The sequence below is a fragment of the Alligator mississippiensis genome, chromosome 4, assembly GCF_030867095.1.
Source record: "Alligator mississippiensis isolate rAllMis1 chromosome 4, rAllMis1, whole genome shotgun sequence".
Lineage (NCBI taxonomy): Eukaryota > Metazoa > Chordata > Crocodylia > Alligatoridae > Alligator > Alligator mississippiensis.
The window spans coordinates 154378282-154400496 of record NC_081827.1 but is presented as its reverse complement, the minus strand read 5'-3'; the positions used below and the strand labels follow the sequence as shown (position 1 = coordinate 154400496).

The following is a 22215-nucleotide window of genomic DNA, read 5'->3' as shown; positions in this document are numbered from 1 at the left end:
GGGAGCCTGGGTGAGTGCTTGCTATGACATCTCCACAGCCTTCGCCCCAGCCATGAGATGCAGCCAGCCATGTCAGTGCCGGCCACCACCAGCACCAGATCCTCCCCCAGGTAAGGGAGGCTGCCTACAATGTGCCTTGCCATCTGATGAATCTGCCAGGAGCCACAAGCTGTCACCACCAGCTGGGACTGACCAAAGCCCCCAGCCACACCAGCCCTGACTACATGGTAAACCCTGTACTGGGAGAGAGGGCCCTCCACCCAAACCCCTGCCCCCGCTCCCCAGCTGTCCCAGCCACACTCCCCTAGCTGGGTTCCCCCTCACAGCATTCAGGGAGGTGGGAGGCAGTGCAAAACATTATTAAGCAGCTCAAACTGCCGCAGCTAGGAGAACATGGGCCTCTCACACACTGAGGAACATGTAAATGCCGGCAATGATGTCCTCCTCAGTAGCAGGGGCCAGGGACATTTAGCACAGTGACAGATAGGCCTCTAGGTGGTGGTGGAGGTTGCAGAGCAGCCCAGGCTTGCCCCCCACACTGTTGAAGCTCAGGGTCCTGTGCCAGGTGTTCAAATAAGCCTGGGGCACCATGGCGATCAGCAGCAGCAGGGCATAGTGAGTCAGACATCTGTTGGTCAGCACAAACAGCTCCTCACACAATGCCCAGGAGATGCACAGTAGGGGCACGCTCACCCACCCAACTTTCCATGGTCCCTGGCCACCTGTGAACACCCACTCCCTGATCTACGGCCGGGCCCCACACAGCTCCTGGAACAGAGCATCTTTTCTCAGAAATGTTGCAAACTCTCACAGACAGCTTCTTTCTCATGGCTCTGCAGGCCCTGCAGCTACACTTGGGGATGAGGCTGCAGGTGGCAGCCAGGATATGGGCTCAGGGTCACTGCCACCCACAGCCGGGACCCTGTGGATGCTCCGGTTCTACCAGAGGAAGATGCAGGACAGGACCCTCCTCCTGAACAACCTGGTTATGGTATCAGAGGACCATCTCAAGGCTGTTTGGGCCTGGTGGGTGGAGGACATGGCCTGCCAGGATGCTCAGGACTGGTGCAAGGAAGCATGGGACTGGCATGAGAAGGCATGGGACCAGACAGACCAGGAGTTCTGGACGCGGGCCCTGGCCCTGGAGCATGAACAGCTGGAAGCTCTGTGAGAGCAGAGTGCAGTCCTGGGCAGGGAACTGCAGGTCACAAAGGATGACAGCTGGGTCCTGGACAGCATCCTGGCCCTGGTGGTCACCTTTGTGCTGCCCACTGCCTGGCCCCTGACCCTAGCCTGGCCTGCCCCACCCACCACCCAGCTGGGCCTGGGCAGAGGTCCAGTGCTGCCTCCACCAGCCAGGAACCCCTGTCTTGGCTCTGCCTCAGGTCTCCTGCCACTCAGCCCCCACAGCTGAGCTGAGGCCTGCCACTCACCCTGTCCCCAAGTGGGTGCTGAGCTGGAGCTGCCTGCAGCAAGGCAAGAATGGCATGCCAGACCTGCTGGCCCTGGGCACCAGCTGCCGGAGGGGAGACTGCCGGAACCAGGACAATACCACCTGCCATTGCCCTGGATGAGCCCCACACCTGCTGGACTCACCACAGCATGCGCATCCATGGGGGAATGGCCAGAGGCCAGGGTGCTTGTTGCCTGTCTCAAGGCTCTGCCCCCTCCGTGCCCCCACTCCACAGCTGCCCATGCCAGGAGGACACACAGACACACCACAGCACTCCACTTGTAAATAGTCTGCACAGGAAAGAGCATGTTTTATTGTCAGTGTGTGGTGGAGCACCTCTGTTTGGTGGCAGGGAAGGAGGAGAAAGTTCTGTTTTTTGGGGAGGTAGGGAGGCATGGGGCTCTTTTGTTGGGGAGGGAGGGGAGGTCTGTTTGATGTGAGGGGAATAAAAACTGTTGTTCTGAGATATGGCTGTAGTGAACGTGGTGATGGGGGTGGCTGGGAGGGGTGGGGGTGTCTCTGGGTGGCGGTCTAGGCAGGCTATAGTGGGGAGTGCAGGAGGAGGCAGTCGGCCAGCACCTCTCACATGTGGTGCCCTGGTCCCCACTGGCAGGTGGGGACCACTGCTGTTGCTGCCACCACAGCTGGTGCTCCTGCTGTCAGGTTGTCAGACCTCCTCCACACAGGCCTCATGAAACAGCTCCCCCTGGGCCTCACAGATGTTAGGCAGCAGGCAGGCTGTGACGATGGCCCAGGGGATGTTGTCCTTAGCAACCTCGAAGTATGCAATGAGGGTGCACCAGTGTCCCTTGGGGTGGATGAAGGCACATTCCACCAGGGCATAGATCCAGTTCAGGTAGCAGTTATAGTGGCCCTGGCAGGGGTCCAGCTGGCCAGTGTAGGGCTGCAGTAGCCAGGGCAGAAGTGAGTAGGTGGGGTCCCTGATGAGGAGGGGCAGGACCATCATGGTACCCAGCTGGAGGTCTAGCACCCCCAGCGTGAAACACCCGCTTTGCACCAGGGCAGGCAGGGTGGAGTTGCAAAACATGCAGGTATCTTGGGCACTGCCCACGCAGCCAGCACTCACATTGTTGAAGGTGCTGCGGTGGGTCCACAAAGGCCTGGAGCACCACAAAGTGAAAGCCCCTCCAACTGTAATAGGGCCAGTCACCCTGCAGCAGGCAGGTGACAGGAATGTGGGTCCTGTCCAGGGCCATGATGCACTGGGGGAATCCCAGGACACAGAACCCTGCCACCACCTCCAGGGTGTCATGCATCCAGAGCACTGTATGCCCCAGCACATCCTGGAGGGTGCTGCATATGCTGGAGGGAGCCTTCATGGCAGCGGCCTTCCCATGCCAAAGAGATGGCTCTTCCATAGTGGAGGCTGGTGGGTGTGGTCAGCTTCACCAGGGCAAGGACCAGCCAGGTGTCCATGGAGAGAGGTGGCCACATGTCAGTGTCCTGCTGCTCCAGGTGCAGGTGGAGCTGCCCCAGGAGATCCAGAAAGATGGCCTGGATCATCCTGAATACCTCAGCTACCATTCCTGGCTGGGCTCAGAGGCAGCAGGGTTAGAGGCACAGGATCGTGAGGGTGGCCCTGGCAGTAGCATCCTGGAGCCCATCATCAGTGTCCCTGCTGGGGTCCAGCCAGCTGGACGGGGTCCAAGCGGCAGCTGTGTGGTGGTGGCAGCGGCCACCCTGGGATGGTGCATTGCAGCCGGGCAGGTGGTCCCTGCATGTCGGGGAGCCAGTAGGGCCCAGACAGCTATGTGCCAGCCAGCGGTTGGCATGGGAGACCAGCAGGGCCAGTGCGGTGGCCTAGAGGCTTCAGTGGCAGAAGCCTGGGAAGGGGCTGGCCAGGAAGCAGGAAGGGAGGTTGGCTTTTCAATATGGCTGCCAGCTGCTGGCAGCTGTAGCCGGTGCCTTGAGTTCCCCCTGGTGGCAGGGCCCATTGCAGGGCCACAGAAAGTGGCAGCAGTTTGCTGCCTGGAGCAGCTAATCTGCTCTTAAGTCCCTTTATGTGTAAACAACTGCCTGGGAGCGCTTACTCACGAGTAGTTTACTTGCAAGTAAACTGATCTTGGATCAAATGCTTGCGTAGATGTGACCAGTATGCCTGCTTTCTCAACACTGCTAACTAATGGCTTTTTCCTCTCTTGCAGCTGACATACTTGCCCCCTCCGTGGGGTGAATGTCGCTCCTCAGATATGGGTTTAGCCTTCTTTCCTGTTTACAGTATCACAGCTTGCAGGATTGACTGTGAAACTCGATACATCGTGGAGAACTGCAACTGCAAAATGGTTCATATGCCAGGTCAGTCTGCACAAGGTGTCTTGGAATATGCCCAGCAATGTAGCTCATTTTCTTATTTGTAAATTAAATTGGATTAAGCCCAGATGTTAATTTAAAGCAGTAGAGCTGTTCCTGATTAACTACTTGTGTGAATGCTTTCCTTCCAGGATTTGGGTGCCTTATTGTAGATTAGTTTAACCCCCTTCCAAGTGAACTAAACTCATTTGCGGTATTATTATTGTTGTTGTTATGGAATAAGAATGTGCACATGGGGAGTTAATCAGGCACTAGCCCTATTAAGCACATGATTTTGCAGAAGGACATTACATTTCTGATGTGTCCCAATCCCCCTGCAGGCTTTAGAGACTGTGCTGAACTTTACTGGAGTTTAAGGATTTCCTCTGTCACCTTCTGCCCTGCACTAGTTAGAGATCATTTCACCTACCAACTCTTGGTGGCCAATTCAGTAGCAATGTTTACTTTTGAACTTGCAGCCCTTTAAGGGTATGGACACACATAACACTTAGACTGATTTAAATTGAAACCTGAAGTGGACAGACATACGAGCTTGTTAGACTGGCTTAAAGCTTGTGAGAATGGTACCAAAGGCTAGAAATAGATGTTGCTGAATGAAGTGGATCAGCTGTGCCGCGATGTATTGTGACAGATGATCTGCTTCCTTTAGCAAAGCACACATCACCCTTTATTTAACCTTTGATGGTGTAGGACAAGGGGTACTATGATCTCCCTGCTTTGCCTGCTCATCCAGACCTGTTCTTAGCAATCACTGGAGATGAGTCTGACTGAGCAGAGAAAGTTAGGCTGTTCCTTGCACAGCCAGACCTGCTCTTTTGCAATCAGAGGGACAGGTCGGGCTGAGTGGGGAACCCTGACTTCCCTACTTATGGAGCAGCAATCTGAAATTTAAGTGCTGTTTTGAACTAGTTCACTGTGAGCTGGGTCAATGTTACATAGAGACAAGCAGTGTTCTTTGCCACAGGTCTGATCAGTTATCCAGGCATCCCATACTACATGACTCCTCCCCCTGACCCACACCCTCCCCATTGCTACAACTGGTGTGTTCTGGTGCATGGCCAAAACTCTACTGCCCTATTTTTCCCTTTTATTGGCACTTTTTTTTATCAATGAGTTCCCTTGCAGGATTTGGTCAATAAATGCTATCTTTCTAGCAAGCATTCATGTCCCCACTTGTTACACAAGCAAGTGGGGTTCTCATTGTGCCTTCTGCCAGTCCCTGGGAACCTAAAAACATGAGTACAAACATTACCCCTTCCTGGGTGTGCAAGTCAGGCAAGCACACTGCAGACTTTAGCAAAATGCAGGATACTTAACTTTATTAATCTGATATTTAGGAAAGAAGGGAAAATGAAAATGCCACCAACCACTCTATGGAACCCACAAAGCATGGGCGCAAGTACTTCCTCCCCACTTGCCCATTGTGATGCATGCTGGGCTGGGTGATGATCACTCCCACCCCAGGTGCCAGGGACACAGCACTTCAGCACCTAAAAAGTTATTGTTCTACCTGGCATCTTAGGACACTATTCACGTGGACATTTCTGATCTACAGCAATTTTGAACCAATTCCAAATTGGTGACATTTGGAATTGATTCAGTTGTTATGTGTGTCCCCCCCTTAGGTTTCATTGGCCTTGCTATGTGGGGACTGTGAAATCCAGTTCATGGTTTGCAAAATGCACTGGTTTAGTGATGAAAGTCAGGGGTTTTTGTGATATCTTTTATTGGAACAGTTCTGTAGTTGAAAGAACTGTTGGAAGACCTTGACCTTTATAAACTGCTTTGAAAACTGCTTACCAAAGCACTGCATCTGATTGAGGTGGTAGTATGACTTTTTTCACTTCCCTGCATTGTTGCAATATTTATAGAGATGAATTATTGATTTTGATAGTGTCCAAATAGATCAGTTCTGCTTGGTTCCTTTGCACTACAGCTGCACAAAGCAGCCTGAAGTACTGTGGCTTAACTTGGAACAGGAGAGCACCCTGGGAAGCCACTGGGGAAAGAGGCCTTTGCCATGGGGCATCTGCCACCCCTAGATTGCAGAGCATCCCTATCTAACCCTTCTAAGCATCCAACATAAATTGACTGGGGTGTGCCAACGCTCCTGCTGGTACCAAACCCAGACTTTCCTGGCTGGAGAGTCTTGCCCCTCTGCTCAGGGTTAGGCTGATTGCCATACTTGGGGTCAGGAAGACATTTTACCCCATAGTCAGATTGGAACAGACTGTGGGTGTTTTTGCCTTCGTCTGTAGCAGGGAGCATGGCCCTTCATCCTAGATCTCTTGAGCACATTTCATAGAAGCAAGGCATTTGCTGCCATGGGTCCCCTGCTTTATCAGTGGCAGGTTAGGGTATTAGGTCTGTGTCGTGTCAGGGTTGATGATAGTTTTATGTAGTTTATATTATGGATTGTATAGAGTGGTTAGATAGAGATGGTCCTGTCTCAGATGGGGCTGGACTAGATGACCTATGGAGGTCCCTTCCAGCCCTACTTCTCTATGATTCTATGACAGTAGCCATCAAGATCCTAAATTACCCCCTGGCCAGTCTCAGTGTGGGTGAAATACAAAAGCTTCCTTCCTTCCATGCTCCACAGTCCTACCCTGACCACAGCATCTGGACATCAATATTTCCTTCATTCCAGCTTCACTGTCCAACCTGGAAGAAGTTGGTCTCCTGCCATACAAAACCCAGCACCTAGGACATCCCACCAAATTGTGGATGGGTTCTGATTGACAGGATAAAATTACACCCAGGCCATGTCTACATGACCGGCTGACTGCAGAGTTGTTACTGCACAGTCATTTAGTTACTGCACAGTCCCGATCCCACACAGTTATTTTTAGCTGCTACTGCACAATAGCAATGAGCCACTGTGCAGTAGATTATTGCTACTGCGCAATAGCGTTGGCACCCCAGTTCGTGCCCAGCGATGCTACATTGTTGTAGCAATGATTTACAGCATAGTAGCTCATTGCTACGATGATGTAGCATCTCATGTAGCTGCACCCCCAGAGCCCAAGAACCCACTAAATATGACAATGCAGAAGGAAACCAGGGCAGGAATCCCACTGAGACCAGTGGAATCCTCCTTTCACCCCACCTGCCTGAGTAGGTAGACTGACTTCATGGACTTGAAGCAGGCTATAAGACTATCACCACCTCTCTGAATCCAGGGGGATTACCAGGTTGTAGTTAATATGCAGAAGTGCATATAGAGGAGCATGATTATTCCCATATATTCTAAGGCACAAACTGCATTCTTGGGTTGATTTACTGACTACTGAAGACCAGACACCTCTGAGGCAGAATGCAAATGCTGTTTAGCAGGGTTAGCATCTTTTCACTGGAGATGATGAAGGAAACCATGCTCCACTGAACCTATAAAAGGGGTCTAATTAGGAATTTAATTACCTGCACCTTGTGCTCATGGATGGCCTCAAATGGTCAGAGACTATATTTCATGCCCCATCTTTAGCACAGTATGTTTTCAATAAGATGCGAAGTGCTAAGATCCCTCCATACAGATGCAGGGCTGTTTATGCTGATTCAGCCAGCAGTAAGACCATGTGGGTTCACTTCAGGAGCACAGATACAGAAGCATAAATTCAATCCTGAAGAATAAGGAGTTTAAGAATCTTGGAAGAAAAGTAATTAGGAGCATCAAAAGAGATGTCCATTGAGGGGAAACTCAGGAAATACAAACTTCTGGGAGAAGCTGGAAATGAGATTTTAGGGTTTGTTTTGATGATTTTAGGGTAAAACTAAGACTTCCATGCAGACATACTTGGTTACAGGCAGGTGTGAGAAATTAATTTGCTTATTGCGCTCTTGCATCATGCCAAGTCTTTTGTTTAGTTTGGAAAAGGAGGAAGAGGCAACTTATTTGATCAATGACTGCTTTATGTAGAACCTGGATGATACTTTCAGGCCTCCAATCCAAATGCTGATTTAGGCCAAACAGACCTTTCCCAGAAATCTGACAAAGTGGCCTAGCTCTGTGCCATCCTGCCTATTTTACATACAGAGTACCTAACTCCAGTGGGGAAGCTACAGTGAGATGCTGACTCTAACCTGCTTCACATCTCACCCTGCATCCTGCCTTCCAGCCTCATCGTCCCCAAATGCACCTCTTCCTAGGCTGTTTGTACTGGGTACACTAACAAGAGGTTGTCTAATACGTAAGTATGGCTGCTTTCATGCTGTTGATGCCAAACGTGCTAGTTGCTGCTCTGACACCAGCATCTGTTTTCTGACTCTGTGTATTTCCCTCTTGTCTTCTGTTTCTTTTCTATGCAGGGGATGCACCTTTCTGTACTCCTGAGCAGTATAAGGAATGTGCAGAACCTGCTCTAGGTTAGTACAGCCACAAATTCTCAGGCTCACTCGGACCCTTTACAATGGTGATGAATGATGTGGGTATCAAATGGGGGGAGGGGAGGTACCTCCCAAGCTGCCTGTAGTCTCTTTGTCAGTACAGCCAGGCCTCGATTTATACAGTATTTTTGCAGCGCGGTTTCAGTTATGCACGGTCAATTAATTGTGACCCTTTATTTTTGTACACGGTATGGATTCACTTTTACACGGTGCAATAAAGAAAATTGGCTGTATCAGAAATCGGTGCAATGCGGCCGATAATTTGGCCAATAAATGCCCATGCATGCATGCAGCCACAGTGCAGTATGTAGGCAGTGAGGAGCACAGCCAGGTAGCTTGGAGAGCTGCATGCAGCTGGTAAGTCTGGTGTGGTGGAAGGGGAGGGGGGGAGGGAAAGGAGGTGCAGATCATGGCCCCCCGTGGTGAAGGAGGGAGTGGGGCAGGGGGGCAGGGGCAGATGCTGCCCAGCCAGGGTGGGGTGGGTGCAAGATAGAGCTGTGGCTCATTTGGGAGGCACGGCGGGGGGGGCAGCTACTGCCACTGCATGCACCCTAGAAGGGCACGGGGGGAGTATGTGCCCCCTAGATCTTCATGGGGCAGGGCGGGCTGCAGCTGTGGGCCACACTGGGCTCTTCTCAGTGGGGGCTGACCAGGCTGAGCTCAGGGCAGGCAGCAGCAACACTGGGAGCAGACTACGGGGGAGGGCTGCAACCACCCCAAATTTCATCATAGCCTTCTCCCAGCACTGCTGCTGCCCACCCAGTGCAGCCCCAGCTCTTTCCGGTGCATGAGTGGAGGCGGGGATTGGATAAATGAGAAGTCATCTTGTGAGCCTGGAACCTAAACCCTTATTTCCGATAGACCCGTGGTATCTTTTTACATGATTTCTATTTGCACGGTGTTGTTTCAAGAACGTAACCACCGTGTAAATCGAGGCCTGACTGTATTCTTTGATTAACATACAGCAGACAGCAAACAAATGGTTTGTGATGGGACTGGAGACAACAGCATTTGCTGGTTACTCCGGGACTATGGGACCAAGCCTTAGCTTCATTCAGAATACTTCTCAGCAACATTTCCTCAGTTGCATGCTTTAGAGAAGAGAAATTTGGATAAATAGTGCACACAATATTCCTAAGAGCCCAGCATGTTCTGGGCATGTATCAGCCCCAATTTGGAGGAATCGTATATGGCACATTGTCGGAAGCAGGGTTGGGGCAGGCAAGTGGCCCAAGTCAGAAAAAGCAGCCAGCAGGAAGGTTTAAGAAGATCCATAATAGACTAAGTCCCATCCCTGCTGTTCAACATCATCACACCCCAACCATCATGAAACTTTAACCCCCCAGCACTGAGATTCACTGTTGTTCTTGAATGTCTTCCGCACCCACGGGTCCCCCCAAAGCTAAGTGCTGTCCATTCGTTTTGGGGCTCTTAAAAGATGTTACAGTAATATCATTGACACATGGCAAGGGCACACATTTTTGCTATGGTTCCCCTGAGCTTGCAGGAGCTCTCAGAAATGTCTGTGTTATTCACCTGTGTGGTCTGCATCCAACCCAACCCTGCAGTTCTAGGTCTTTAGAAGTCACAGCAGGTGTGTGAGTGGCTCGCTCCTGGTAGGAAAAAGACAACTATCTTGGTCACGGGTCATCTTTTTTTCTCTGTGTTTATACAGCACCTAGCACAATAAGGTCCTGGTTTATGACTGCTGTGACAGTGACAAAAAATAATATTATTAATCTGTTGTGGTTAGTTCATGAGGAGAGGTAATTTTTCTTGCAGAGTTTCAAAAGGTCAAGATGAATCATTTTGAAATAAGCCCTCAGGTACAACAGGGAAGACTCTACACTGATGGGTACACAAACAACCTTAACTCTGACCATGCCTACCAATACTTTCTGCATTAGACCACTCATTGTGGACTCTGATGAATGTATTCATCTCTTGTATTAATGTGTCAGTGAAGTCCCTATGGATGTGCAGTGGGTCCCAGTGAAGGTTGTTTACAAAAGACTGAGACTTTACACGTCAGTACTGTTGTTAGCTAAGTATCCAAACTGCAAGGCTAATGGGAGGAATATTGGTAGAAGGTCCTGTAACTGGTCATTTTCATAGTCTTTCATCTCTTTTAATCTTCATGTAATTCACCACCAGAGCAATCTCAGCTAATCATGTTTTGAGAAGGATAAAAATAAGGGATAACAGTTTCAAAAGCACAAAATTACTTGGGAGACCAAGTCCCATTTTCAGAGGTGTCTTAAGATATTTTAGGACATTTTCAAAACTGCCTGAGGCCCAGATCTGGTATTTGGCACCTAACTCCTATTAAAAATCATGGGCATCAGATATCAAAATAACATTGAGGGTCTGGGCCTAGGAAACTTAGAAGACTAAGTCCTATTTTTAAAATGACTTGGGCACTTAGGGACATTTTTTTAAAGATCTTAGGTGCCTAATCCCTAAGGTCCTAATCATAGGTGCCTAATTAGGACCAATTAGGACCTACAGGAATTTTCAAGGCACCCAAGGCACATAATTGCCATTGAAATCACTTGAAATTAGATGCTGGGGGGTGGGGGTGGGGGGTCAAAAGTACCTGGATCCTAAGCATTCTAAGTACCTGACTCTAAGCCTTTTTTGAAAATGAGCTGTAGGCTCCTAAGTCACTTAGATACTTTTAACAATGTCATTGTTTTGCACCTCCACCCCATCACATCACCTCCATTATAGTTTATCCAAATGCAACCTCTTGAAGTACAAGAACTATACTAGTGGGCAGTTATGCTGAATAGGCAGCCATAACATTGGGTCTCTTCCCTTTCTTTATACATCCCCAGCCAAAACCCAGAATCTGAATGAGTCCATGGGACAGGCTTCTCCCATGTTACAGGTGGGTAGGAATGGCCACAGTAGTGAAGCGGTGGATTGAATGATAGGGAATTTGACAGAAATGGCCTTTACATATTGCTGATTGTTTGACCCTTCCCTGGGTAGAACTGCCTGCCCCTTCCACTCCCAATCTGCTTTGAATCAAAGAAAGGTTATATCTGTAGGCTATGCCCAGTAACTCTTGAAAGTGGATGTTGATGTAATCCCATGTGACTCAGTTCCCTCGTCTTTTTCTAGGTATGCTTGTTGAAAAGGACAGCAATTACTGTATCTGCAGCACACCGTGCAACCTAACAAGGTACAACAAAGAGCTATCCATGGTGAAAATCCCCAGCAAGACTTCAGCCAAGTATCTGGAGAAAAAATTCAACAAGTCGGAAAAATACATCTCGTAAGTGCAGGCACCAGTGCTAGAATAGTTTATCTAATTTAATTTATAATGTAAAAAGCTTCTTCAGAGCAGGCTTCCAAGGGCCAGATCGATTCAGTGCTTAACTCAGCTGGTACTGGTGCCAAATGCTGGTGATGCATTCACTGCAAAGATAAAGTGCCATGTAATACACCATGTAAAACCTTTCCTCAGATAAGACACAGGTAGGTTTTTCCTCAGTGTAGTTGCTTGAGGTCAACTCTCTGCTCCCACTTGAGATTCACCCCCTTGGTTTGAGAGCCTTGTCTCCATTAGAATTCTACAATTAGGAGTGTTAAACATAGAGGCCAGAGGCTGGATACCTGTGGACCAATTCAAATCTTTGGGCACCTATACAGGTGCAGTGAGGCTGCTTTGATGTGCTGTAGTTATGTGACAATTATCGCAGCCCAGCAAACTCCAGCGTCACATGTATCAGCATCCCTGTGCTGAAAAATAGCAATGGGGGTGCTTTAACTAAAACTTGTTTGATGAGCTTTAGTTAAAGCACCTTGCCGCCATTTATCAGTGGGGACGCTGATACACATGAAGCTCCGGGCACTTTAATTAGAGCGGCTCTCGGAGCTGCTCTAACTAAAGCTCCCCCGCCATTCCCAGAGCCTGTGTATAAATGCCCAGCCCACAGGGTGCCCCATGCTCCAGATCCAGCCTGCAGGGAGACCCATGCTATTCATCCAGCTTATGGGGCCAAATGAGTTTGACCCTCCTGTTCTACCTCAATATAATGCTGGTGAGGTAAAAGCACTGCTTTTCTGGAAGTGAAGATATAACCTTAGTGTCCATTTCTGAACTGTAGGTGCTGCTCCTCTGAGTGAGTGAACAGCACTCTGCATTGGATTAATGGTTGGAATGAAGAGTTCTAATGATTGGTGAAGGAATTAGACTCTTCCTCCAATCCTGCCCCACCCCCAGCCCCACTCCCATCTCACACTATATGTGTGATTATTGTGAAAGGACCAGCAACAGTTTCAGGTGACCAGCATTCTTTTCTCACATGACATCTAACCTGGCTTTCCCTGCAAGAGAAAGATGCAGTGAAGACTGAGTGGCTTGCCCTGGCTCAACCATAGTATCTGGGCTGGGTGAGGGGCTCCCCTAGGTGAAGTTCTCCAGACTGTACTACACAGGAGTTCAGGCTGGGTCATCAGAATGGGCTCTTTTGGCCTTAAATCCATGAATCTAGAAGTGTATCTTTGGTGTGCTGAGACTTTCTCAGAGGCGGTAGAAGAGAGGAGATGGGTCACTCTTCACTTCTTCTTACAAAGCCCAGGTAGCTTTAGGCAGCAGGTGTTCTGATGCCATTGTCCTGTTTGTGCAGAGAGAATATTCTTGTGCTGGATATATTTTTTGAAGCACTCAACTACGAGACCATTGAACAGAAGAAAGCATACGAAGTGGCAGCCTTACTTGGTAAGGACCATTCTTATCATATGAATTTCTGAATCAGTGTATGCATCCATGCTGAGAACAACAGACAGAGGGACAGTGCATACAGCCACACACTGAGTGCATATATGCAGGGTTGGGGGGTTGTACATAAAAGGCAAATGAAGTAGAAGGGTGTTTGTGCAGATTGAGTGTGCTTATACTGTGCTTTTAAAACAGTGGCCTGGGAGTCCTGGAACCATCACAGTAATTATCCATTGTAACGTAAAGTTCATCTCTCATTTTCTTTCCTGCACTGAGTGGGTGAATGTCTTGGGATCATGATCCCCCCTCTCCCCCCCCTCCCTTAAGGTGATTGGAAGCAAAGCTACTCCCTGTTGAGATCAGTATAGACTCAGTTCTACCTCTGAACAAGAGGGCACTGTCCCTATCTTTGCCGTACACAGTGGTCGCATCTACATGAGATGCTTACTGTGCAGTAGTAGCAATGAACTACTGCACAGTCAGCATCACCACAAAGCTATGCAGAGATGTTACCGTGCAGTAACGCCAGCACTAAATGACTGCATAGTAACAACTGTGCAGTCAGCATCTTATGTAGATGCTGCCAGTTGCTACCTGATCAAGACAAATCAGGGTATGTGGATGATTTGGCTCAGTAGCTGGGGTATCTCAGCTTATTAGTAAGGGAATATAGAGCTGCTCACTTTCTAGGGTGCTGGTTTGATTGGCTAAAGCCAGCTGTAACTGGAAATCATCACAGTTTAGGAGGTTGTGCAAAAGGATCTGGCAAGTCCCAGCAGAGTGTATAGCAAGACCATCATCCTAGGTTTTTCAATAATTGTCACCATTGCCAGGGGAATTGAAAGGGCAAATAACACTTCTCTCCCCTGCCCTACTCAGGTTCTGATTGAAATACATTGGTGGGGGAAGCTTGCACTACTGCTGCCTAGGCTGTACCTGCTCTGTCCTTGAACATTGGCCTGCAGTGCCCTGGGCTCTGCTCAACACGTACAGGAACATCTTTGGAAACAGAACCCAGCTCCCTCTTTTGCAGGCCACAAGCCCTTTTTCACTGGGCCACAAGGTCACACTCCTTGCTTGCTATCCTTCTAGATCCCTGACTCTTACTCTCCTGGCTGCCCAGCTTCAGTAGGATAAACAGAAAGTGTTCTGGGGAATGGCTAGTCCATATCCTGGTGGTGAAAGTAGCATGCTAGAAGTAGAAGACACTTGGGTGATAAAGGTGTAGAACCATAGTCTTTTACACCCTTGGCAAGTAGCATAATCCCCTAGGTAACTGGGCTAAAAGGCAGGAGTGTTCTCCTCCTCTCCCTGCCTGGTCATTAGTGACAGCTTTTCTTTGGCTAAGGATTTGGGAATTTACACTGATATTAGGCAATTCCTGGGCATATTCTGATTTTAACACAGCATAAGTGAAGGTAAATCTTCAGGAAAGCATTTCTGAGCATTCTCAGCCTACTGCCCTGGAGGTGCACAAGAAGTCCTGATATCCAGGCAGCAAAATGACTGTTGCACCAGGGGAACTGGATTGTGTTAGCGATTGAGGCACCTCAAAGCTGTGTCAATACTTCTCAGAGGCCAATCAGGATATGGCCCTTACACTCTCAGCCCCCCCATGACAAACCACTGTTGAGGTGATGCCAGAGCCCTAGGTCTCTCCCTCCTGTTCTGCTGTGTGTTTTTAAGGAACAGGCTAGATTTTTGCACTTGTGGGCAAACTCCTTACCCTCAGCACAGCTCAGTCTCCCCAGCTCTTGACCAGACCTTGAAGTTCCTACGAGCGAAACTTTTCCAGCTCCTGGGATCTTCACCCTTGGTTTGCAAAATATAGATCCTCACCTCTGCAGAGATTATATACGTGTAATTGTCAATTGCACTGAACATTCATTTCACCTCCCCCCCCGACATGTGTTTGTTTGTGTGTGTGTGTGTAATATATATACATAGTATAAAACAAACAATATTTATTGTACAAAAAAGATAGATTGCACAATAAAAAGTAACTCAAGACCTTGTCTTCCCATCAGACACCTTATAAATACCTTAAAGCCAGCTCCCCTGATCTTTTTTTCTTTTCTATGCAATCCTCAGAAAGAAAGTGAATTCTCCAAATAATTCCTTTCTGCTTGGGCACCTGGATTTCCCCTGATAATGGCCTTTCCTTTGAACACTTCCCACTCCTAGCTGATCAATATGCATACTGATTCTGGGTGCCTCCCTGTTGCCTCCCTGTTTTGATAGCCCTCCTTTCCAGATACCTGGGGGTCAGGTTTTTCCCTGACAATATATCTTCTTTTATAAATTTACTCACCCCACTGATCAAGGTTCAATACCATACATGCTCCAGAGACAGGCCTTCTTCCTGCTTTAACAGGCATATGTATATCTATCTATCTATCTATCTATAAATAAATGTCCTCGCTGCACTGCACAAATCCATTCTCTCCTTTTGGGTGGGGCCGGGGGGGTGCGGGTGGGGAAAGGCAAAATCCACTCTTGTGTTGCAATGTTTTTCCCTTTCAGGAAAGGATTATCTCATTAACATGTCTTGAATTTAACAAGTCACTACATTCCAAGCATAGAAATCATAGAAAATTAGGGTTGGAAGGGACCTCAGCAGATAATCTAGTCTAGCCCCCTGCTCAAAACAGGACCATCCCCAACTAGATCATCCCAGACAAGGCTTTATTAGGCTGGGTCTTAAAAACCTCTAAGGATGGAGATTCCACAACCTCTCTGGGTAGCCTGTTTCAGTGCTTTATTACCCTCCTAGTGGGAAAGGTTTTTTCCTAATAGTTAACCTAAGCTTTACCGTCCATTCATCCAACCCAGATATACTTAGTTTGCTTGCGAGAACGTTGCGGGGGACAATATCAAAAAAAGCTTTGCTAAAGTCATGCAAAAATCTAGAACTCCTGGTTCAGAAATGATACCTTTTATTAGACCACCTGGGAAATCACCCAAAAAATATCTTTTTCTGCAAGCTTTTGGGCTCAAAGTCAAAGTTTATCACATCCACTAATCTCCCCGCATCCGCAGAGCCAGTTATTTTTGTCATAGAAAGCAGTCAGGTTGGTCAGGCATGACTTACCTATGGTGAATCCATGCTGACTGTTCTTAATCACCTGCTCCCCCAAGTGCTTAGAAATGGATTCCTTGAGGAACTGTTCCATGAGTTTTCCAGAGACTAAGGTGAGGCTGACTGGTCTGTAACTCCCTAGATCCTCCTTCTTCCCTTTCTTAAAGATGGGAAGGGATCTTGCCCTTTTCTGATCATCTGGGACCTCCCCTGAACACCATGAGTTTTCAAAGATAATGACCAGTGGCTATGCAATCACATCAGCCAATTCAGCATCACATCCATTGGGCTATGTGCATCGTGTCTGGCCCCATGGTCTTGTGTATGTCCATTTTTTCTCAGAGTCCCTAACCTGTTCTTTCACTACTGTTGTCTGCTATCCATCAGTTCCCTGAGTGAGTTGAAGTTCGCTTTTCTGAAGTCTAGGTTCCTTACTCTGCTGCCCTCTTTCCTTCCTTTCCTCAGGACCCTGAACTCAATCATCTAGTGATCTCTGCTGCCCAAGTTGCTATCCACTTTTACATTCTTCACCAATTCTTAACTGTTCGTGAGCAGCAGGGCAAGAAGAGCATGGTCCCTAGTTGGCTTCTCCAATTCTTGGACCAGGAAGTTGTCCCCTAACACTCTCCAAAAAATTTCTAGATTGGCTGTGCACTGCTGTGTTGCCCTCCCAGCAGATGTCAGGGTGACTGAAGTCCCCCATGAGAACTTGGGCCTGTGATTCTGACCTGATGGTCTATAGCAGTCACCCAGCACATCACATTTGTTGCTGTCCCCTCTGACTTTAACCCAGAGACTTTCAACACGGCTATCTCCAGTTTCATACTGGAGTTCTTTTATGTACAGCTCTTTTACATAAAGGACAACTCCTCCTCCTCTTCTCCCCTGCTTATCCTTCCTGAACAGTTTATACCCATCTGTAACAGACAGCATGGGGCTCTCTGTTCCTTTAAAGGGAAGGAAGCAGCCCAGCAAGGGAACACTGCAGGCGAGGCAAGGTGCAGCTGCTTCAGGTCACCATAGCAAGGGGGCAATTGGGGCAATTAGCAGGCACCTGCAGGCAGCCCTGGCAGTCCATCAACTGGAAGGGGGCAGGGCCCTGGGAGAATAAGCCTGAGGCTTGGACTAGCAAACTAGTCAGTCCCCAGTTGCCATCAGGAGAGCTCCTGGCAGCAAGGTTCCTGAAGGGACTGTGTTGCTGCATACAGAGCCCCAGTGAGGCTAGGGGAGCTCATCTGGATATAGCCCAGGGCTGGGAGGCTATCCTAAGTGAGAGATGAGGGAAAGATTTTCCCTTTTAAAGGGACAGAGGGCTGCTTCTTCTTTTGGTATTTATGTTGTAGCCTGGGAGCTTATGTTTATGTTGTAGTTATACTGATGGTTTGGGTTGGGACCATAGGGGTGGTATACAGTGGTCCCATTAGTGCCTGAGGGCACACTATTGTCTTGAACCTTGCCAGGGGCAGGCTCAAGTCTTGAGTCACTGAGCCAGGCAGAGCCAGGTAGGAGTCAGGGGCCCAGTGCCTGACAGGGGCACAGCTTGACAGGGGACAGGGGCCCGGTGCCCAAAAGGGCCAAACCAGAGCTAGTGCCTCAAAGCCAGGTCTGATACAGTGGGCCTGAGCTAGAAGGCCTAGCTAGAGTAAAGGGGCAGAGGCTGAAGCCCTGACAGGAGAATAATGTTATTGTAACACCCGTGAGGCTTGAGGCATGGTGTAGGGGAGACTGGAGACACACAATTAACTCTCAAGGCTTTAGGTGCCCAGGCGGCACATCAACCAGAGAGGCCCTATATGGGGTCTGGGAGCCATAGAGGCCCTGCACGGGGCCTGGTAGCCCCAGTGGCAAGGTTCATCTATACTGGGACCCATGCAAAGGCCCGTGGGCACCCTCCTTGTTAACCTTATTATTCCATCAAGGCATGGTTGGTGAGATGAGAAGGCACCCTAGGGGCAGAGTGGAGCATAGTCGCAGAGTCACCAGTGGGCATCACAGCTTCCCCTTGGACCCCAATGTGTTACACCAGAGGCGGGCAATTATTTGGGCCTACAGGCCACATAGGCAGATCTGTAGAGCTGCTGTCGGCAAGTTGGCACCATCCCCCCCCATTTCCCCTGGGCAACAGCCCAGAGCCCACGCAGCCTGCAGCTCCTCCCTGCCACCGCCAACAGCGCACAGCCCCGCCTGAACCACAGCCCACCCCGTGCCTGTTTCTGACTCACCCCGGCTGGAGTGGGCCAGCTGAAACCTGCACACCGAGCCCCATCCCCACTCCCACGCCTGCTCTGAACCACCTGGCCACACTGAGCAGCGGCAGTGGCCAGGCAGATGCTGCTGCTTGGTGCAGGGGAAAAGCAGCCCCTCCCCTTCTTGCCGCAGCTGCCTGGACCCTATGCCCTGTACTACACCATCCATGACTGCTCCAGTTATGTGAGCTATCCCACCAAGTCTCTGTGATTCCAGTCAGGTCATAGCTCCATGACTGCGTGCGAGGACTTCCAATTGTTCCTGCTTGGAAGAGTAGCAATTATTCTGTTTGGATCATAAGCAATAATTTGGTAATGTTGTGAACAAATGTATGGCAAATCTCTAACTAGGTATACATATTTCAAGTATGGTTCCCCCCCCCAGCCCCCTCGTCCCCACCCCTAGTATTTACCAGCTCAGAGTCAGCTGCAGCTCCCTACTGCAGCCACTGGGGACTGCCCGAATCATCAAAGCTCTCCAAATTTGGAAACCTCTGAATCAATTCAGAGAGATTCAGAGATTTGGAAGGCTAGCAGGACACAAAAACTGAGAGGAGGGAGTGGGATGGAGTAATCTTCCATATTTGGAAAAGGCTGAGGGGGTGGGGGGAAGACTGCTCTGATAGTGACATCTGTAGTTGGCCAGTGACTGATCTTTCTCTGAGTTCCCTTCCAATCACAGTGCTCTAGGGGTGGGACATAGAAACAACATATCAAGCTGTGTCTGAAGTGACTTGGGCCTTTTGTGAGCTGTCTCTTTCTTGGACCAGCAGCATCTGAAAAGCTCCGGCTTGCTAGCTAGTCTCTTGGTAGCTAGTCTCTCTTCTTGTAAGTTGTATCCAATCTTTTCCTACTTACCCTTGCCTACAATACTGTTAGGGTGACAATAATGTGGATTTTGGGGAAGCACTGGATTTGCAGCTGGATAAAGGCCTTTTTTTCTGTGTCTCAGCAGAGTTGCTGGTCACAAGGGAGAATGATGTATTAAAAATAACCTTACAAATGCTTAGGCAAGCAGTTTTCTAACCAAGTTGTAGTGTTAGAGCCCATTGTATATGGAGAAAAAGATGCAGCCCACTAGCTGTCGTCAGGAGATAAAGCAGAAGCAAGACCTTGGAGGTGGTACTGAAGGCAGCAAGAACCAGAAAAAACAGTGATTGACTGAGAGTACCCGAGTTCATGGCCTTATGCATGCGCTCATAGCAGAGGCATGTACATGAATGAAATGCATAGGCAATTCCATGCTAATGAAGTAATCAGTAAACCGAGGCAGAGCTTGTGATGGGAGGAGAAATGGGTGGAACCCAAGGAGGGACATAGGTGGAGTAAATGTTAATGAGCATAAACCAAGGTGTATAAAATGTGAAAAAAAAATATTGTTCAATGCTGCTCCCCGTGTTCATAGATTGGGTGTCTGTGAGGGAGCTCGCCCAAAGCTGTCTCCATTCTGAATAAAGCTGTTGCAAGCAATGTGTGCTGGTGTTTTCTCCCTGCTTGCTCTGGCTAATGAATAACAGGATCTATGAGCAATTGGATCGCCATCTCCCTAGTCATTGGGCGCCACATGGAGTAAGGTCTAACAAATACCTATTGTTATTCCTATCCATTCCTTTCAACTTATTTTTCCCCCCAAATCCTCTTATTCGTTCTTGTTAGTCTGTCTTGATTCTTTCCCACCACAAAAAGAAATCTGTGTTTTCCCTGACAGTGTCATCACTGTGCAGGAAAGCACAACATATATTACACACACACACACATTTTGCAGCACACCAAACATTATGAAGCGTGCTGGAAAGGCAGGTGCCAGGTCTTTTGGCAGTGGAGGGAGAGGGGGCAGAGGGAGAGCTGCAAGTTCCCCCTGCCCCTCTTTCCTGGCAGAAATGAGTCTTCTGCTACTAGTGGGAGCAAGGAGGTAGTAGCAGTGCCTGCACCTGCACCACCACCAGTAACACCACTAACCAGCAGCAGCATGACATTCTCCACCCCAATTTCAGTTCCTAGCATGAGCCTTCCAGTGACAGAGGAGGAGCTGGATCTGGAAGCAGATGAGCTGAGGGCCATAGTAAAGGAAATTCAGGGGAACAAGGGAGAATCTGAGTTTGTGCTCCACACCTCTCAAAGTTCCCCTAGAGGCTGGTCTCCTTCTCTGGCACTTCAGAGGAGGTTGTGGGGGCAGGTGGCTCAGCTCTTCCTGTTGTTGTGCTTGTGGTTAGCTCACAGTCTACCTTTATACATTTAATTTTTCTTCTCTTACATATGTCTGTCTTGAATTTATTCTATTCTCTAGCATCTGGGTCTCCAGTCTATCAAGATCCTTTTGAATTCTAACCCAGTCCTCTAAAGCAGAGGTGTTCAACTTCCAGCCCATGGCACCATGTCCATAAATTTGGTGGCAGGTGAGCAATGCCACCTCTCTCTGCTGCCAAATCTCTAGCCCCATGGGAAACCCTGGGCCCTGAACACTGGATCCAGCACCCAATATCAGTGTAGCAACAGATGGGCATGATGCTGGGCCCCAGGACCCAAGCCTGGTGTGGGGGGCCAGGAAGGGGCAGCAGTAGGCCACCAGGACTCGATCTTGGTCTATGGGGCATAGGAGAGGGTAGTGCCAGGCCCCAGGGCTCGATCTGACCCACAGACAGGCCTTGTGCCACTCATCTGGCCCATGGGTCAAAAAGCTGAACACTATTTCTCTGAAGTGTTTGCAGTCCCTCAGAGTTTTGTGTCATCTGTAAATTTGATCATAAAGCTCTCCATTCCTGCATCCAAGTTATTAACAGAAATAGTAAACAGCACTAGACCAGAACACACCCTTGAAGAACCACGCTAAACTTCCTGTCATTCATTAACAATCATTCTGCTTACATTTATTTAGCCAAGTATACATCCACCTATCAGTAATTCTATGAATCCCCCATTTATGTAGTTTACTTATGATAATATGAAACTGCATCAAAAGACATACTAAAATCCAGACACATTATGTCCACTACATTCCCTTCATCCAACGAACTAATTATTCTGTTAAAGAAGGAAGTCAAGTTGGTTTGGTGTGATGTATTTGTAATAAATTCATGCTGACTACTAGTAATCAGCGCTCATTCTCCTCTGTATTTACAATTCCCTATTTTTTCATTTCTTAAAGTTCATCTCCAGTCCTCTGGGACCTTATCTGTCATCCATGACTTTCCAAATATTGCCCGTAACTCCCAGATTTCTTCAGGCAATTATTTTATCACTCTGGCATGAATTTCATCAAGCCCTGCTGACTTAAATTCATTCAAGTTTGTCAAAAGCTTTGTGATGTGCTCTGCTTTTTAAGACCCACAGCTCTTACCTCTTCTTTTTCATATTATTTTTATTAGCAGCCTGGTTGCAATGTTTGTTTGTCTTTTTAATGAAAAAAATGCAGAGTAGTCATTAAGCAGTTCTGCTTTTTTTGTCTTCTGCTAATAGCTCCTTGTAGGATGCCCATGGGTGCCAACACAATTCACCTGCCTTTAGGACCCTCTTCCTGCTAGCACCCTTTGTTCGCTCTCCCTGTATTCTTTCCTGCCATGTCTCAATGTAATAAACTAGACAGGGAAGGATGCCCAAGGTACGAAAGAGTTTTGGAAAAGGGAACCCTTGTCTGGACCATGGCTTTCCTGGCCCACTCCCACTTTTACTTTGGCTTTTCCTTCTAGCTTGGAGCCCATTGTTCAGTGCTGCAAGCTTCTGGCTCATCTTGGGCTATGCCCTCATGACATCAGGCTCTAGGCCCCATTAGACCCCTGCACAGGCAGCTAGAGCTACAGGTCTTGTTATCCTATGTTGCATACCAGCCTTTCAGGTTCTACCCATCTTGGGCTCAGAACATACCCCCAATCTTTATCTTCTGCCGTCTCAACAGAGTCCGAAATTCAGGGTGTCCCCAAGCACTCCTTTTAGGGGTCGCTGCTGCCCCTACAGCCACATTCCAATCCACCAGGGAAACAAAAGCCACTAAAACACA

The 22215-nt window shown here is 48.6% G+C and overlaps 1 protein-coding gene across 3 annotated transcripts in view; it reads left to right on the top strand.

Annotated features, from left to right (window-relative positions):
* LOC102561347 (acid-sensing ion channel 2) overlaps positions 1–22215 on the top strand; it is a 481367-nt gene that overhangs the window by 394937 nt on the left and 64215 nt on the right. For 2 of the 3 annotated variants that reach the window (XR_002094474.2, XM_019500653.2), the window contains exons 4-7: positions 3619–3769; positions 8090–8146; positions 11294–11447; positions 12805–12896. Coding sequence is in view for 2 of the 3 variants with exons in the window: in XM_019500653.2 (XP_019356198.2) it covers positions 3619–3769; positions 8090–8146; positions 11294–11447; positions 12805–12896 (454 nt within the window). In the remaining variant the exon portion in view is untranslated. The remainder of the gene's footprint in view (positions 1–3618; positions 3770–8089; positions 8147–11293; positions 11448–12804; positions 12897–22215) is intronic. The other variant, XM_059726831.1, reaches the window with a different exon arrangement.